The 19,323-nt window shown below is 45.0% G+C and overlaps 1 protein-coding gene across 1 annotated transcript in view; it reads left to right on the forward strand.

Moving 5' to 3' along the window:
• CPT1B (carnitine palmitoyltransferase 1B) overlaps window positions 1-19,323 on the forward strand; it is a 97,556-nt gene that overhangs the window by 68,242 nt on the left and 9,991 nt on the right. The window contains exons 12-17 of the mRNA XM_040413575.1: window positions 1,381-1,486; window positions 2,522-2,638; window positions 5,620-5,784; window positions 16,135-16,269; window positions 16,344-16,496; window positions 18,764-18,877. Of these exons, the coding sequence (XP_040269509.1) occupies window positions 1,381-1,486; window positions 2,522-2,638; window positions 5,620-5,784; window positions 16,135-16,269; window positions 16,344-16,496; window positions 18,764-18,877 (790 nt within the window). The remainder of the gene's footprint in view (window positions 1-1,380; window positions 1,487-2,521; window positions 2,639-5,619; window positions 5,785-16,134; window positions 16,270-16,343; window positions 16,497-18,763; window positions 18,878-19,323) is intronic.

Consider the following 19,323-nt stretch of genomic DNA (forward strand, 5'->3'; position numbering starts at 1 on the left):
AACAGAAAAATTACGTTAAAACCAAATGGTATCGTACCTAACCAAAACAAAGCCCTATATGAGGATTTCTGAACCATTTAATAAGCTAGTACATTCATCCCCGCTTCCGCTTCAAAAAGGAGTCAGGCCATACTATGCCTTGCTAACCAAAAATTTGACCTTTCCAAAAATGTACTCAAATGATAAAATGGGAGAGGGACTTGGCAGGGCCATTCTCTCAAAAAGAATGGACAACGGCGCTAAATTAGGCCCACATGGCAACGAATTGTGCATCGCACTGGGAAAAATATTATAAACTGTTGTTGAGATGGTACTACACGTCACTAAGATTAGCCAAGATATATCCAACATCTTCACCTTTCTGTTGGAGAGGTTGTGGAGGTGTGGGCTCTATACTTCACACCTTTTGGTCGTGTCCTAGACTGCAATCATTTTGGGAATCAGTTAAAATACTAACACAAACAGTTTTGCCCCGAGGTGGATAAACTTAACCCATCTCTGGCGCTCCTATTAATTGGCATTGATTCGATACCAATTCAACGTAGGGTTATATAATGCACTCGGCCAAACTATTAATCGCAAGAAACTGGAAAAAGGCGACTATACCTACTAGTGAAGAAATTCAACACATGGTGTCCAATAATTACCTTCATGAGCACATATTCGCTTTGGAAAGAGGTAAACTCCTAGCATTCAATAAATTCTAGTCTAACTGGGGGGCCATGTTTCCAAATATACTATAACCTGCTAAGTGACAAGACATGTTGAGGAGTTACTATTATTTGACTAACTAAACAATAGGTGTATCAGCGGTGAAATACTCATCCCACAATACCAATTGCATATGTTTATTTCCTATGTTTCTTTGTGATCATGACATCTCATGATCTAAGTTATGGAATTCACGAGTTACAGAAGTACCAATGCTGATTTATTTTTCTTATTTTATGTAACATCAAATTGCATCAAAAAACAATATGAGACGAGGTCCAAAATTAATCTCTTTATTAAGCTTTTAACATCTGCACAAAACAAACAAGAGTTTGTCAACAAAACAAACACATAAATAGTGGCATTAGTCATATCTTTTTTATATTACATTGTATGTATCTTATGCGCAATATCCTTGTACATTTCTGACATTTCTACTCTGTATGGAAAACTATTGTAGACATGGACAAGAAAAGGCATTTCTATTAAAGTGCCGGCCATGTGGGGTCCGCTAAATGCGGAATGCACATGGCCCGTGTCCATGTTTTGCGGATCCGCAATTTGCAGACCGCAAAACATTTGCTTACGTGTGAATGCACCCTAACTGTTATAACTGCTATCTGTAAAGAGTGTGCACATAGTCTTAGTCAGCACTTCTTTTCATTTCAGGTGGTTTGATAAATCTTTCAGCCTGGTCGTGTATAGTAATGGAAGGCTGGGTCTGAACGCTGAGCATTCCTGGGCTGATGCACCAATCTTGGGACACATGTGGGAGGTACTTTGTTAAAATTAAAATTAGTCTGATTTTATTGTGGAAATACAGGTTGAGGCAAAAGTCTGGATGCACCTTTTTAGCTGATGTAATTTGTAGAAATATACTTCCAGTGTGTGGAAGTATTATTTGGGAGGGAGGCTGCATAATTTTTAAAATCTGCAAAATGGGTCACCTGAAATGTCAAATCCTATAGTGCTGTGAAGAAGTATCACCTACAGTTCTTCAGACTGGATTAAATGTTAAAAACTGGGCACCTGGCAGAATGGTGGAGCCATAGAATGTGCCATGTAAAGCACTTCAGGAAAATGTGACCTTGCTTAAAGGGATTTTCCGAGATTTTTTTTACTGATGACCTTTCCTCTGGATAGGTCATCAGTATCTGATTGATTGGGGTCTGAAACCCAGGACCCCGGCCGATCAGCTGTTTGAGAAGGCACTGGTGCTCCTGTGAGCGCCGCTGCCTTCTCTCAGCTTTTCCTAGGCCATGTTCGGCATGTTCATCGATCACATGGCCTAGGAGCAGCTCAGCTCAGAATGGGCCTGAGTGCAATACCAAGCACAGCTGCTATACAATGTACGGCGCTGTGCTTGGTATGCTGCAAGAAGGCAGCGGCGCTTACAGGGACGCTGGTGCCTTCTCAAAACAGCTGATCAGCCGGGGTCCCGGGTGTCAGACCCCCACGATCAGATACTGATGACCTATCCAAAGGGATGACCTATCCTATGTGAAAAGGATAAATACCGTATCTGTTTTTCCGGATGACAACCGGAAAGACAGATCCGATATTGCAATGCATTTGTCAGACGAATCCAACATCCGGATCTGTCTGACAAATGTATCCGTTTGCGTTCGAATTGCCGCAAGTGTGAAAGTACCCTAAAGCTCGTAGAGACATTTCCATGGAGTATATCTGGCTGATTGAAGTGTTTTAAGCGAGTAATCCATGATATTTAAAAGACTAGCCTAAATTTTTATTGTTAGTCTCTCACCCGCTTTGTTGCCTCCTCCTGTTTTCGTCTCTCTAATCTGTCTAGTTCATGCTGGGCACAGATTTTTTTGAACTGGGGTACACTGAGGATGGGAACTGCCGTGGAGATCCGGGACTCTCATTGCCCCCACCATACAGACTACAGTGGGATATTCCACCTATGGTGAGTTTTTTTTTTTTTTTTTTTAACAGTGACAAAAGAACATTTTGAGGCATTCATGTAAATTTAGGACATTTCTCTGTACCCCATTAGATAATTATTTGATGATTATTATGGCATAACATTCTAACTAGGTCAAGAAAATTTAGACTAGAACCTTCAGAATCACAGGTGCATATCCATGGAGCAAACATGATTTAAAAAAAGAAAATGGCTGCACACCATTATACATACAAACAATAGAGCTAAGAAATGGGGGTCATTCTAAATAAAAGTGGTACAATACCTACTATAAATGAGTCAATAGAAGCTGTTAGCGCACATATTTGATCAAACTTCTGCGCTAAGAGCTTCTATTGACTCATTTATAGTCTGTATTGTACCACTTTTATTTAGAATGACCCCCATTTCTTAGCTCTATTGTTTGTATGTATAATGGTGTGCAGCCATTTTCTTTTTTATAATTCTATGTATTAGACTTTATGTATTTTGCTTCACATGGAGTTTGACGGTTTTGTAGTTCATATTGTTACATTATTGGTGGGACTAATTTGCTTTATCTGCTTTGATACCTTTGTCCCTTTAATGTCCCCTAATAACCCATTGCTAATAGGGAAATGCATCCGGACCCTCCAGGACCCCATGACTGTAGCTGGCTGCTGCAGTACTGGCCTCCCAGGGACAAATATATTTTGTGTTTGGCATGTTTTTATATAACCTCCAATAATTAGTACCATTGCATATTAGTTTTGTTGGGTGATGGATTTATGTTATGTCACTATGAATAAAGATAATCTGCATTATAGAGTATAATCAACTTTGGTGATGGATTATATACCCATTTTTCTCCTACCATTTGAGGTCTCTTATACATTGAATAGTTTTCTATACAGTAGTGAACAGTTAGAGGTATACTGTATTTGTGCTTATGCCTGGATTATGGTGTTATTCCTACACAATATTTTGTACCCATTTTCAAACAAGATGTTTATTTCAGCGAATTGTTATGTACAATATTGATCTCTGTCTCAGTGATATGACCAATCTGGATGAATGTTTTATTCAGGAGAGGAGACCATAACCAATCTAACAGTGCTCTTGGTTCAATATTAAAGGGTTTCTGTCACCCCACAAAACTCATATTTTTTTTTTTTGGATAGTTAGATTCCTTATAGGGCGATATAGGAGAATATAATAGTCTGCGCCGAATGACCAGAGGCGCGCGATTTTTGAATTACTGACAGGGCCGGCCAGAGGAGGAGATCACGGCTGGCCCTGTCAATCAACACGGCGAGGGGGCGGTTTTCTGCTGCGGCTAACAGAAAGTAGACGCCCTACTTGCTGGTAGAGCCCTCATTTACATATTATAAAACTTCGTTTTATAAAGAATCGGCCGCATGAAAGTAAGTAAGACTATTATATTCTCCTATATCGCCCTATAAGGAAAAAAAAAAAAGAGTTTTGTGGGGTGACAGAAACCCTTTAAAGTATGTGTTGATAGATTCTATTTAGAATTTTTCTCCAGCTTCCTACTATATTGTATGCAATAATAAATGGTGTCATTAGAAAGTCCAACTTGTCACACAAAAAACAAGCCCTCATACGGCTATGTGAACAGAAAAATAAAAAAGTTATGGCTCCAGGAAAGCAGGGAGTGAAAAACCAAAACTGAAAATTGCTGAGTCATGAAGGAGTTAAACATTTTATTAACCTCTTCCCGACCGCCTAACGTAAATTTACATTGGTGGTCGGGCATTTAAAGTTTTAAACAGCAGGCACCAGAGGCTAATGTATGCGATCGACGATAATATCTATCGCACACAGTATTTGTGAGGTCAAAAACCTGCTCCCCCTAGCGAGGACTGGGGGTGCCAGTTGGTGTGTGCTGCAGCCTCGTCCTCGTGAATGATCAGAGGCTGCCACATGTAGGTTCCTATAGAGATCCTGCTTGTGGCAGGACTCAATAGGAACGCAGTGAAATTCTCCTAATGCTAATGCATTGGAGTCTATAAGAGAAGCAATATAATGATTGTTTCTTCAAGTTCCCTAGGGGAACAATTTAAAAAAAAAAAAGTTTCAAAAAATATTTTAAATATAAAAATGTAAATCACTCCCCTTTCCCAAAAATAAAAGTACATAAACAATTAAAAAAATAAACATCATGGGCATCGCTGTGTGTGAAAACCCATACTAGTAAAATATAAAAATATTTATCTCATACAGCAAACAGCGATACAGGAAAAAAAATGTCAAAATGGTCAGATTGCTGTATTTAGTTGCTTCATCTCCCGCAAAAAATTAAATAGAGTGATGAAAAAAATCATACATTCCCCAAAATGGTATCAGTATAGATTGCTCTGCAAAAAATGAGCCCTCACACAACTCCATACACATAAAAAAAAATTCAATAAAATTATAGGGGTCAGAATATTGCAATGCAGAGAAAAAGTTTTTAATTTTTTTCAGTATTAGAACGCAAGAAAAACCATACATGTGGTATTTTTGTAATCATACTTATCCATAGAATGAAAATAAAAGGTCAGTTTTACCGCATATTGTAAAAACGAAACCCAAAAAACTGTGGCAGAATTTTTTTTTTTTTTCTTTGTAATTTATTTTCCGCTTCCCTCTACACTTTATGAAACCGTAAATGGATCTATTAGAAAATACAACTTGTCCCGCAAGAAACAAGCCATTATACGGCTATGTGTAAGGAAAAATAAAAAAGTTATGGCTGTAGGAGGGCTGGGAATAGATAACGAGAGAGAAAAGAATATGGAAAATTGCCTGGTTCTGAAGGGATTAAAATGGTTTTTCTAAATGCCAGGCAGTTATTGGTATCTTTGCTTAAGTGACAGGTATTGGACATCTTGAAGATGAGAACAGCAGAGTTTTGCTTTCTATGTCAGACAATGGTTGAAACACTCTAGATAATACTCTGGTAAATCCAAAGGTTCTCTAATGAAAACTTGTCTGTCTTCTAGTGTCGAGAGGTCATTGAAAGTTCCTACTTCACAGCGAAAACACTAGCAGATGATGTAGATTTTAACTGCCTCCGCTTTACAGATTTCGGAAAAGGAATTATCAAAAAATGTCGGAGCAGCCCTGATGCCTTCCTACAGATTGCCCTCCAGCTCGCTCACTATAGGGTAAATGGACCACCAAATATTAACAATTCTGTGAAATTTGTTTTATGCACTAAACCAGTTAGGTTTTCCTAAATTCATCGCTAATTCTGCTGCAAGCCTGCAGTAAAAATCTGCATATGTCTGCTCCACTTAACGCACTGAAATCCTTGGTAAAAATCTGTAGGAAGAATGGACATGCAGATTTTTTATTTTTGTTAAAATCTATTGAACATGGCTGCTATAGTAAGTCCAGAAGGAAAAAACGTAGCATATCCACTACATATGAACATACCCTTAAAAGGGTTTTCTCTTCTGAGACAATGGGGGCATATCGCTTGGTACCTATCTCCTAAACGGAGCCCCAAAAGTGCTGGAGGGCACACTGCGCAAGCGCAGCCGCCCTCCATTCATTTCTATGGGGCCACCGAAAATAGGGGCCTGGCTCATTTATTTCCATCGGGCTCATAGAAGTGAATGGGAGCGGTGGCTGGTCATGCGTTGTGCGCTTCCATTCACTTCTATGGGGGGCACGCTTGGTGGTGGTCGGACCGGAGTCCTATAGTCATTACTTTGCAGGGCTCCATTCTCGGTATAGGTGCAGGTCCCTATCAGACAATGGGACTATTGTCTCAGATGAGGATACCCCTTTAAAAGGAACTTGTCACTAGGTTTAGGGCCACTAAACCACCAGCATGTTGTTATGCAGCTGGGCATTAGGTTTCTAAAGATGGCTGTGTCACAACCAGCCATGTCAGCGTTATGTAGGGATAGGTTCCATTATGCAGCATTTCCAATGAAAAGGTGGAAATAACTTCACAAATTTAATTTCTAGTCCACTCATTTCTTCTTGGTTAAATCTGTTTATTCCCTCTGTGTTGATTAAAATTGACATCATGAAAAGACTGCCGTTAAAGCCACCTAGGTGATGTGTCACCTGCCTCTTCATGCTGCCATCTTCTTCACTAGACAGATTTGTCTGGAAGATCCACAATGGGTAATGTTAAGACAACTGGTTCCTTTTATCAGTTTCTCAAAACCATGAGGGAAAAATTGTTTGATTAAATTCGGAAAAACTTGACCGGACAATTCAGGGAATGGTAAAAACTGGTGATACCTTTTGGTATATTTTATGTGAAAGTAATTTTTCTCGCTTATATCATTGGGGAACACAGACCATGGTATAGCTGGTTGCTGCCACTAGGAGGCCACACTAGGCTGAAAACTGTTAGCTCCTCCCCCGCCAGCTATACCCACTCTGGCCAGTAGAGAGCCTTCAGTTTTTAGCTTAGTGTCGTAGGAGGCAGACCTCCTGCTCTGCTGGGTGGCTGCTATTTTATTTTTTAAAGATTTTTATCTTTATTTTTATTTTTATTTTCTCTTTTTTTTTTTAATTCTTATTATTGAACACACAAAGTCAAGTATGATGACAGTCTTTGTACATATTCTATGACATAATGTACATCAGTAGTTTTGGCAATTACATAAAAATGATATGACTTTGCAAAATAAAAGAAAGAAAAAAGGAGAACATAATAAACATTTGTGCTGTATCCAATCTTTGTACATTTTTTCTTTTCCAGACAAGAGATATTTGCATAGCTGAATAATATTCTCTAGCACCACACTCCTCATAATTCCTAATGCTTTTATCTGTACCCACAATTTCCGTATGTCAAGGTTTTACTTCTATCCAACTTGTTCTGCATTTAAAGCTTCAGTTAGTCTTCTAGCTGAATATGCTGTCCTAGAGGACAAGCACCATTTCCCCCACACTTTTTGAAATTTGGATGAGCAGCCTCTATTATTATACACTATGTTTTCATATGGTATGACAGTGTTAACCAGTTGTTTCCACTGCGTTAGGGAGGGCGCCCTGTCGCCCATCCATCTCATAGCTATAGCCTTGCGTGCTAAAAATAATGTTTCTCTTAAAAATATCCTAGTATGATGAGAGTACATAGTTTCATCCAATATTCCAAATATGCACGTTTTCGGATTTAGTGAGAGCGTGTTATCTATGAGATCTGAGAGTAAGTTTACAACCTCACTCCAGAATGATTGCAATGCTGGACATGCCCAGATAAGGTGCCAGAAATCAGCTCCCTCTGACATGCATCTATGGCATTCGGAATGAGTACGTCTGCCTATCTTGAATAGTCTGGACGGGGTTAAGTAACTTTGGTGAATTATGCATACTTGAATAAATTTGTTATTTATGGCCGGTGATACTAGTGTGGGGGATTCCAGTATATCCTCTATATCTTCGTTGGATAAGTCAGGAATCATAGCTTTCCATTTATCTAATGCTAACATCGGGGTACCTTTCAGTTTGGCATCCAAGAGGTGAGTGTATAATGCTGAGATGAAGCCTCGTGGCCCTTGAGAGCGTATAATACCAATCATTGGAAAAGAAGAAAAAAGGACTGGGGTGTTCCGATAATGCGACTGTAGGGCGTGTCTCAACTGCAGGTATCTATAGAATGCCTGTCTTGGCAGCGCATATTTACGACTCATAGATTCAAAGTCATTGAATACATTATTAGTATATAGATTTCCCATCGTGACAACCCCATGCTCCTTCCAGAATGCTTTATCCTGTAGAATCAACAAATCAGGGAACATGGGGTTATCCCAAACTGGGGTCTCCAACAGATCCGTCTCCATCACATGTAAGCGCTTGCAGGCCGCCCATACCTGGATTGCTACTCTGTGAATTGGTAATAGTTTACGAGGGAACAATTTCGGTTGTTCTAAGATCGGCCATAGGTTAGTGAGACCTAGGTACTCAGCTAACTGTTTTTCCTGTCTGCATAGAGAACCTTCCGGGTATAACCATGATTTGATATTCCTTAATTGCCCTGCAAGGTAGTACAAGTGAATATCTGGTAAGGACATACCTCCTTCTTTTTTAAGTCGGGTTAAATTCCCTATTGACAATTTAGGTCTGTTAGCTCCCCAGATAAAGGGTGAAAGCAAGGAGTTAATTTTCAGAAAAGTGACTTTGGGGATTAAATATGGAGCATGCTGTAGAATGTACAGACATTTCGGCAATACAATCAGTTTTATCAGATTTATTCTCCCTGAAACTGATAAGGTTTATTTTCTCTTTTAGGTTGGAGGTCCAGGGCTACTAAGAGCTCCTCATCCCGGGGAAGGCTGATCGGTGATGCTTATTCCACCGCTCTGGCCCCCACAAGAAGACAAAGTGGACCAGGAGGGCTTGACCTTCCTGCTCCCCCCAGCCATGGGGCCACCTATTCCTGCCCGCCAACCCGGTCCCTGTCACTTGTGCCAGGGACTGAAGAGGTGGCACCGCTCGCTGGTCCATATCTGTTGGGCGAAGAACACAGATGAAGACAGGTAAGTATGTCTGTCTGTGTTCCCAGAGATGCTCAGGGGCTGGACTCTCTATCTGGACATCACTCTGGTCAGCCCTCCCCCCTCAATTTCTGTCGACGATCATTGTACCTGGGGACCTGCCGCAGGGGCACCGCCGACACGGGGGGGGGGGGGGGTTAATCGGGGAGTGTTCCTATGCAGCCTTCCTCTCTGCGGCCTCAGCCGCCCTCCCCCCTCATTTTCTGGCCCTTGGAGACATCTCCTATTCATTCTTTGACCTCGGCCGGGACCCCTTCTCCCCCGGATAGCGGGGGGGAGGGGGGGGCTTCGCGCTGTCGATCCGTGCTTCGGCTGGAGGGGGCGGAGCCTAATTTTCCCGCCGCGCTTTTCACAGTGCTTCTATCTGCCTGCTCCGTTCGGAAGTGCATCGGCAGTGCGCGCGTCTCCCCCTCAGAGGATCGTCCTTCTCGCCGCAGACCACCTTCCCGCCGCATCCTGCACCTGAGGACACGTTCTGACAAGGGTTACTCTGCTCCACTCTGGTAGGACCAGCGCTGCTCCCCTCCTCTATACCCTCTCTGGCTCCCTTCCTCCGGTCATGTCGGACCCAGCGGATCCTGCGCCCCAGGTCCTTGGTAGGGCTACCCATTATGCCTGCACTTCATGCAATGTGAAGTTTCCTAGGGGACATGCGAACCCCCTCTGCACCTCATGCCAGGCCACCCAGAGCGTGCCACCTCAGTCGCAGTCCACTGACGTGCACCCTTCTGCTGGAAGTATGGAACCGGAATGGGCCAAATCCCTGTCCCGGGCGGTGACTGACCTGTCTAAGATCTCCCAATCCACCCTTTCCTTAATGGGTCGCTTGGTGGAGACGTCGTCACCTGCACAACCTGCTCTCTCCCAGGGCGCACTATCCAGGAGCAGGCACCCCAGAAAGCGTCCCAGTCAGGAATGCCCCTCCTCCTCGGATGCATCGCCTTCTCCTCCCCCCGGTTCGCTGTCCAGGGCGTCCTCGTTGGTTGGGGACCATTCGTCCGGAGGAGAACTCGCCGAGTCGGACACGGATCTAGATCCGGACCGCTCATCCCAGATGGCCGCCTTAATGGACAGTCTGGTTTCGGCAATCCAGGACACCTTTCAACTTCAAGAGGAGGGCCCCTCTTCCAGTCACCAGGGAGTTTCTTTCCTGTGTAGCAAACAGGCTCCCAAGTCGTTCCCGGTACATGACGACTTTTCCGTTCTCACCGCTAAAGCATGGGAACAGCCAGGTTCACGTTTCCTGATCCCCAAGCGACTGGACCTTCTTTATCCGTTCCCTTCGGATTGGGTGAGTAAGTGGTCATCCCCTCCAAAGGTGGACCCGCCGGTGGATCGCCTGGCCAAGAATACCACTATTTCGGTTACGGACGGCTCCTCTCTGCAGGACCCCGTGGACCGGCGGGTCGAATCGCTGGCGAAGTCGGTTTTTTCTGCCACCGGTTCGGCACTCCGCTCCATTTTTGCTTCGGCGTGGGTGGCTAAGGCGGTTTCCGAATGGGCTCTGCGCTTAGATCAGGATTTAGATTCGGACCTTTCCCGCACAGACCTCCAGGCTCTGGTGGCCCAGATATCCCAGGCGGGGAAGTACCTTTGCGAGGCGGCCCTGGACGCAGGCTCCATGGTCGCGTGTACCTCCGCCTTTGTCGTCTCCATTCGGCGGGAACTCTGGTTAAAGGCCTGGCAGGTCGATTCTTCCTCCAAGCATTCCCTTCTCTCCCATCCCTTCGCTGGTTCTCGTCTTTTTGGGCCCAAACTTGACAAAATAATTTCTGAGGCCACGGGTGGCAAAAGCACCCATCTTCTGCAGCCCAAACCCAAGCGTTGTTCTCGACCACGTCCTTCCGCGCCTCGCCAGTCCTTTCGCTGCTTCACGGGCACCCGCCTGGCTACTCCCTCGACCGCGAGGCAGCCTACCCAGAAGCAACGGCGGAAGCCTTCGTTCAACCCCCAGCCCGCCTGGCGAGCTCTCTTCCTCTGACGAGCAATTCCCTGCATGAAGGTGCGCCCCCACCTTCCTGGGTGGGGGGTTGGCTCCTTCATTTTCAGGAGGTTTGGCAGGCCCACATCTCAGACGCCTGGGCGCTTCGAGGTGGTCACTTCGGGCTACAAGTTGGAGTTCAAATCCATGCCTCCAAACCGTTTTTTTCTGTCCCGTCCCCCCAGGGAGCCGTCTCGTGCGGGAGCCTTCTTTCAGGCGGTTCAAGATCTGCTGGTCAGGGGAGTGATCTCCCCCGTTCCAGCGAAGGAGCGGTTTTCCGGTTTTTACTCCAACCTCTTCATTGTGCCCAAGAAGGAGGGAGGGTCCGCCCGGTGTTGGACCTCAAGAGGTTAAATCGCTACCTTCGAGTGCGCCGTTTTTGCATGGAGTCTCTTTGCTCCGTGATAGCTTCCTTAGCGCAAGGGGAATGGTTAACTTCCATGGATATCCAGGACGCCTACCTGCACGTCCCCATCGTGATCGCCCACCAGCGGTTTTTGCGCTTTGCGGTCCACTCGGACCACTATCAGTTTGTCGCCCTGCCATTCGGTCTGGCGACTGCGCCGAGGGTGTTCACCAAGGTGCTCTCTCCGCTTATGGGCCTTCTTCGCTCCAGGGGCACACCTTGATTCCGTACCTGGACGACATTCTCATCAAAGCGTCGTCGTTCCGGCAGTGCGAGGAAAGTCTGCAGATCATCTTGGAGACACTCACCCGCTTCGGGTGGCTAGTGAACCTTCGGAAATCCTCCCTGGTCCCTTCCACTCGGATTCGGTTCCTCGGTATGATGCTGGACTCCGGGGCAGCTCGGGTGCGTCTTCCAGCGAGCAAGGTGAAGGACCTTCTCAGCGCGGTGCTCTGTTTGCTTCGGCAGCGCACAGTCTCCATCCGGACTTGTATGCAGGTGTTGGGCCTTATGATGGCCTCGTTCGAGGCGGTACCATTCGCTCAATTTCACACCTGGTCTTTTCAGCGGGCAATCCTCTTGACCTGGGACAAGTCCCAGGAGTCCTTGGATCGTCGGTTTTCCCTTCCTCAACAGGTTCGGTCAGACCTCCATTGGTGGCTCTCCCCAACTCACCTGGAGACGGGGAAGTCTTTCCTACCGATCAGATTATGACTAGGGAGGAGTCTTTGGCACGCTGACTGCCCAGGGCGTATGGTCTTCATCGGAGTCCAGACTATCCATCAATGTCTTGGCACTTCGTGCAATTTTCCTCTCACTGCGCCATTGGTCTCCCCTCCTGCGGGGCCTTTATGTCCGAGTCCAGTCGGACAATGCCACAGCGGTGGCGTATGTCAACCATCGGGGAGGACTCGCAGCTCGAACATCATGTCGGAGGCGGCGAGGATTTTCTCAGGTGGGCCGAGGCCCGTGTTCCGGCCCTGTCAGCGGTCCACATTCCCGGCGTTGTCAATTAGATGGCAGATTTCCTGAGCTGGACGACGATAGACCCCGGGGAATGGTCTCTCTATCCGGAAGTGTTCGACGCTCTGTCATCGCTGGGGACGGCCGGATGTGGATCTGATGGCCTCCGGCCTCAATCACAAGCTTCCTTGCTACTTCGCCCGCAGCTTGCGGAGTGGACGCGCTCGTGGCGCCATGGGTTGGGTTCACGTTCCTCTATGCCTTTCCGCCGCTGTCCCTCCTGCCTCGGATTCTCCGCAGGATCAAGTGGGAGGGCGTTCAGACCCTGCTGATCGCTCCGGACTGGCCGCGCCGGGCATGGTACTCAGATCTTGTCCTCCTGCTAGGGGACGTTCCGTACCCGCTCCCTCTCAGACCCGATTTTCTGTCGCAAGGGCCCATCTTCCACCCGAGTTTAGATGCTCTTCGTTTGACGGTGTGGCTTGAAACCTTCCTTTTGAAACAGCGGGGTTTTTCCGATGCAGTGGTTCGGACGCTCATTCAGGCCAGGAAACCTACTTCTTCCAGGATATATTATAGAACCTGGAAGTCCTTCCTTCGTTTCTGTGAGGAGCGGGACCTATCTCCCAGATCCTTCTCCCTGCCGGTCGTTTTGGCCTTCATTCAGTCCGTACTGGAATTGGGCATGGCGCTCAGCTCCTTGAAGGGCCAGGTGTCGGCCCTTTCCATTTTCTTTCAGCGATCCTTGGCGGGACTGGGTCCTGTTAGGACCTTCCTGAAGGGCATTGCGCACTCCGTTCCGCCTTACCGTCCTCCTCTTCATCCGTGGGATCTCAACTTGGTATTGGGAGTTCCTCAAGCTTCCCCTTTTGAACCCTTGCGGGAGGCTTCCCTCCGCCTGCTGTCCTGGAAAGTGGCCTTCCTGGTGGCCATCACATCCATACGAAGGGTTTCAGAATTGGCAGCTCTGTCAAGCCGTGAACCATTCCTGGTCTTTCATCAGGACAAGGTGGTCCTCCGTCCGGTCCCTTCCTTTTTACCCAAGGTAGTGTCGGCTTTTCACCTCAATGAGCACATTGTCCTTCCGTCCTTTTGCCCTAGGCCCTCCCATCCGAGAGAGGTGTCATTACACCATCTGGAAATGGTGCGGGCTCTGCGGATTTACCTTTCGGCCGTGGCCCCCTTTCGTCCTTCCGGAGGGTTCTAGGAAGGGATTGGCAGCTTCAAAGGTGACGATCTACCGGTGGATTCGCTCCACTATTTTGGAATGTTACCGCGTTCGGGACAGGATGCCCCCCTCCGGGAATCACGGTCCATTGTACCAGGGCACTTGGGTCTTCCGGGGCTCACTCCACCGGGCGTCAGTGGCTCAGTTGTGCAAAGCCGCAACCTGGTCTTCCCTCCACGCTTTTACAAAGCTTTACAGGGTTCACACTCTCGCTTCTGCGGACGCCGCTCTGGGCCGCCTGGTTTTGCAGGCCGCGGTGTGATGACTGTCACGAGGGTCTCTACCTTCTTCACTCTGGTGTTCCCTCCCCAGGGACTGCTTTAGCACGTCCCATGGTCTGTGTCCCCCAATGATATAAGCGAGAAAACGAGATTTTGGGAAACTCACCTGTAAAATCTGTTTCTCGCTTGATTCATTGGGGGACACAGCACCCACCCCCGTTTGGGTCCATTGACCGTGGAGTTAGTTGATATGGTTATATCCTTCTGCTTCTCCTACTGCTTTTGCACAAACTGAAGGCTCTCTCCTGGCCGGAGGGGGGTATAGCTGGCAGGGGAGGAGGTAACATTTTTCAGCCTAGTGTCGCCTCCTAGTGGCAGCAAGCAGCTATACCATGGTCTGTGTCATGGTACATGGATATTGTTCACAGACTAGAAACAAGAGAAAATATCTAGATTATATTATAAAAGGCAGGAGAAAGAAGGAAAAAGATTGAAACCACTTGTAACATGGATGCATGACAGCTGATGAGCACTTAAGAGGCAGGTTTATTTGGAGAGGAAGGATATGGAAAAAGATGTAGTTGAAGTGAGCACATAGGAATATTGCAGTTTATGTTCTCGTATTGATAATAAGGTGAAGTTGTATATACTCATTAGATGAGGTCTATAGGCCTAACAGACAATTCCCGATGGCTGCCATCAAGAGAAATGCAACTCTACTAGAATAACTTAACATTTGGCCAAGAAGCAGTCTGTGATTGCTTCTAATCTGACCATAGACCTGAGATGGAAACAGGTCATCAGACAGAGGGTTAATCTGTTGTCTGGAGTTGACCAAAAGCATCACAACTGTGCACATAGATCATTTGTTGCAAAAATGAAAAACCCTGTAGGTACTTTCACAAAAAATGAATTGTTTCAACTGTTCTTTGCATAATACACAGTGGAGTCATATTATTATGATCACCAGCTAATTATCCAGAGTAACCACAGTGTACAGCATGGATGGGAGCTAGACAGGCTGGGAGTGACTCAGTAAGGTAGGTTGTCAGGTATCTGGAGCCATGCTGATTGCAGTGCATCCAACAGTTGCATGGTGAGAGGATCCATAGAGCGAACACCACAATCGAGGTGGTCCCACAGATGCTCAGTTGGGTGGGTCTTGGTCATGCACTTCCAACCAATGTTAGACATTTCAAGCCATGTGTCATGTCTCATTGTTTTGCTGGAAAATCCCATCCACCCATTGAAGTAATCAGGATATATGGGTGTACGTGATCTACAAGGAAGGATTCATTCCCAAATTGGTTAAGAGTACCTTCCACCATCAGCTTGTACTTTTCGAGTAATGGCTGCAGGGCATTTGTTCTCTGATGTTTCTCTCCTTATACAGCAATATCCATCCATTCGATGAAGCAGAAAACTTGACTGTTCAGAGAAGGCAACCCTTTGTCAATTTGTGGAGGTCCAATTCTGATACTGCTGCAAAAATTGAAATTTTTTGCCAATGCAACTTTGTGAGCAGAGGTGCAGTGACCATCTGTCTGCTTTGGAGACCCATACGCAGTAGGGTTCGCTGAACTGTTATTTTAGACACTCGTCTGATAGCCTGGTTCATTTTGGTGGTGTGCTGCTCCACTGTAGAGTGTCAGTCCAACCTCCCGCACCTTCGTAGCCAACGTTTACCTCTTATATCAATGGTATGTGGTGTTCTGCAGTTTCCACGTCACTTATTCACAATGGTGCCATTTGTACACTCACCATACACGTTCACCACAGCAGCACGTGAACAGTTCACAAACTGCGCAGTTTCAGGAATACTGACCGAAAGTCAATAATCATCTCTTTTCGCAACTCTGATAAATCTACCCTTTTACCCATAACAGCAACGAGGGATATGTGTGCAGACAGCCTATCGCACACCTTATATACCCACCAAGCCAGACTGGTGACTTCCCTCATGAGCTACACGCTGATGGCGTCGAAAGTAGGAAGTGGTCATAATAATGTGACTAGACTGTGTATAAACCTCAGATTACAGCTGACTATCTTCTGAAGAATGCAACACAACAGAGCATTTTTTTGCAAATTATCTTTTGGCGTTTAGATTTTCTGAAGAAACTGAAACCGTTTCAGTTGACAATGGTAACTTTGACTTCAATTTTTTCTATTTCTATTGAATGTGTTTCGGCAGGATAAGGGTCACTTCTGTCTGACATATGAAGCTTCAATGACTCGCCTGTTCCGTGAAGGTCGCACAGAGACTGTTAGGGCATGCACCATCGAGTCATGTGAATTTGTAAAAGCCATGGAGGATCCCAATCAAACTGTGAGTATAGGCTTTGAGTATTTATATTTTATTAGAAGATAATTTCCCTCTGATCATCATTGCTTTTTATACAGAGGGAGAATCGCCTGGCTCTTTACCGAGCTGCAGCTGAGCGTCACCAGCTTATGTATCGTCTAGCTATGACCGGCAAAGGTATTGACCGCCACCTTTTCTGCCTCTATCTTGTGTCCAAGTATCTGGGAACCGAGTCCCCTTTCCTTCAGCAGGTGAGAGTTTCATGTATTCTGTTACTACGTGTATACAGAGATCTTTTCGTCAGCAGGTTCATGCTACCCTAACTACCGGTGCATGAAATTCCAACAGAATCCCTAATAACAGTCAACTTTCAGAGAAAATATTGGGGTAGGTTTACTATTATAAATGTACATTTATTAAGTGTGTCAGAGATTTTTCTTGCTTCTCCTGACAATGGGGTGGAAATGGCGTGTGGATTAGCAGTAGAAGGGACATTGCTTTAGGTGAGCCAAAATTGCGCCAAAAGTTAAGTGAATGGTTCCGGCACAAAGTAAGATAGGTGGTATGAACTTAGACAAGACAGTCTAAAAGTGCACCAGATTTACCAATCAGCATCAGACATTTTGATAAATCTGGCACATTTTTAGACTGTCTAGTCGAAGTTTCACTTAGGTAGTATTATTAAAGGGGTTGTCTCACTTCAGTAAATGTCATTGATTAAGTAGATAAAGTTAATACAACGCACTTACTAATGTTATTGTGATTATCCATATTGCTTCCTTTGCTGGCTAAATTCATTTTTCAATCACATTATACACTAATTGTTTCCAGGGGTTGCGACCACCCTGCAATCCATTAGTGGTGGCCGTGCTTGCACATTATAGGAAAAAGCATCAGCCTCTCTGGTGGTAGTGCGCAAAGGCTAGTGCTTCTTCCTATAGTGTGAAAGCACGGCCACCACTAATGGATTGCAGGATGGTCATAACCATAGAAACAAGCAGTGTATAATGTGATGGAAAAATTAATCCAGCCAGCAAAGGAGGCAATATGGACAATCACAATACGTATTTTATACGTATTGTATTAATTTTCTCTACATGATCAATGCTATTTGCTGATGTGAAACAACCCCTTTAAATCTTCCCTTATAGTTTTAAGAAGCACATAGAGAATTCTACTTGGCTATTCTCATCTGGCTTCTCTCTGCCCAGCTCTGCTTGATTGTCTCTCTCGTTTTATACGTTTTATTCTGCCAGATTCTGCTCCTCAATTGTCCCTCAGGTGGAGCTTCACTATGAACTGCTCTCTGCATTGAGCTGAGTGACCAAGAGACAACTACAGTTCTTCAGAGCAGAGGGGAGGGGCTGTAAAACATCTCAATGCCGAAAGCACTTCACAGTAAAGCTCCGCCTCTAGTGCACTTGCTGGAACAAAATCTAGCTAAATAAAACGTCATATTCACGCTACTCCTGATAATAAAAGGTATGTTTGTATTGCTGTCCCCAACCTCTACCTATTGCTGTCAGCAATTTAGCATGTTCAAAACTGCTGACAGTCACTTGAATACACGCTACTTGTGATGTAACAGTAACTATCAGGGCCGAATCTGACTTGTAGTATCACAGTAATTTTTCAAATGCACATGTGATGCAGTTACCTGACAAAACAACATTTGTGATGAAATCCTATTTCAGTAGATTACCAAGGGCTGAACACCTACAACACATTTTTCTCAAAAATTTATAAATACAATCCCAATTGCACACCCTACACGCCCCCCCCCCCCCCCCAAAAAAAACCTGAAACAAAATAAAAACAGTATGTTCTACCCGTGCAAAAGTCTAGAGTCCATCATATCCTCTTTAAAATATAGGGATATACAATAACCATAAAATCCCTTGCAGAACTCTTACATTTTGCTAACTATTATTACTAGAGTTGCAGTACTATAGACTAGTCTTTAGACTATGCAGAAAAATGGCAGTTCTATTGCTTAGGCATGAGAATTTCAGGATTACATGAGCTCGTCTGACAGACTGCTCCCCATGACATTGTGATAATTATATTAACAGCACTAGAGGCTGTCCCATATTTGTCTTTCATGGCTGAGATGGGAATAACCACGATAATCGCTGGCCATGGGTGGATGGACTTATGGAAATATCTAAGCGGACGGCAATTCGCTGTTTTGCTCATTCCCATAGCAGTGAATGGGAACTACACAAACAGCATATCACAGCAAGCTACATTGTTTTCTTAACTCCAAATTTGCAAGAAACAGTGTATTTTGGTGTGCTAAGATTCTTACTTAGCTCAGAGCATCAGCTACTTGACCATTTCCTTAACTCAGACTCCCCAGACCGACGCTTACTGTGGTTATTCCCATCTTGGACGAGATGGGACAAACTCTTTCTGTTTTTCTATTGGAAATGATATTCTTATGAACATATTGCATCCAAAAGGTGTGCATCACTGAATGTGAAACCAAATCACTCAGCTTGTCCTATGGAACTTACAGGTATTGTCTGAACCCTGGAGACTGTCCACATCTCAGACGCCACAACAGCAGCTGAAACTTTTTGACTTGGAAAAAAATCCGGACCATATTTCTGCAGGAGGAGGATTTGGACCCGTAAGTAATGGGGATATCGTTGTTGAAAAACTGAATATTATATTTCCAAGATTTTCTTGTACATAATGCACATGATAGTTTTGTATTTCTTTGAGCCTTTTAGAGCTGGTTATTAGTGGTTGCTGAAAGCTGAGACTGTAAGTGTGATGGATTCCTGGACCTCTTATATTGAGTGCTTACTGCTGCAAACAGAAACATATATTTTCTGCATTGTTCATATCTCATATACATGTTTATTGTATCTTTCTGTGCTTAGAAGTCCAGTGGGCGGTCCTACTTAGTGAATGACATAAACCTCTCTAAGGGCTGTTGCACACGAGCGAGTCCATTGCAGGAATCGCACTCCGTGTGTGAGTGTGATCCTCCGTTCATAATTCATGGTTCATGAATTATGATTTAAAATGCTGTGTGCCTCTGCATGACCTTACTTTTAGAGAATCATACTG

This window comes from Bufo bufo, chromosome 1, assembly GCF_905171765.1.
Source record: "Bufo bufo chromosome 1, aBufBuf1.1, whole genome shotgun sequence".
In the NCBI taxonomy this organism is placed as follows: domain Eukaryota; kingdom Metazoa; phylum Chordata; class Amphibia; order Anura; family Bufonidae; genus Bufo; species Bufo bufo.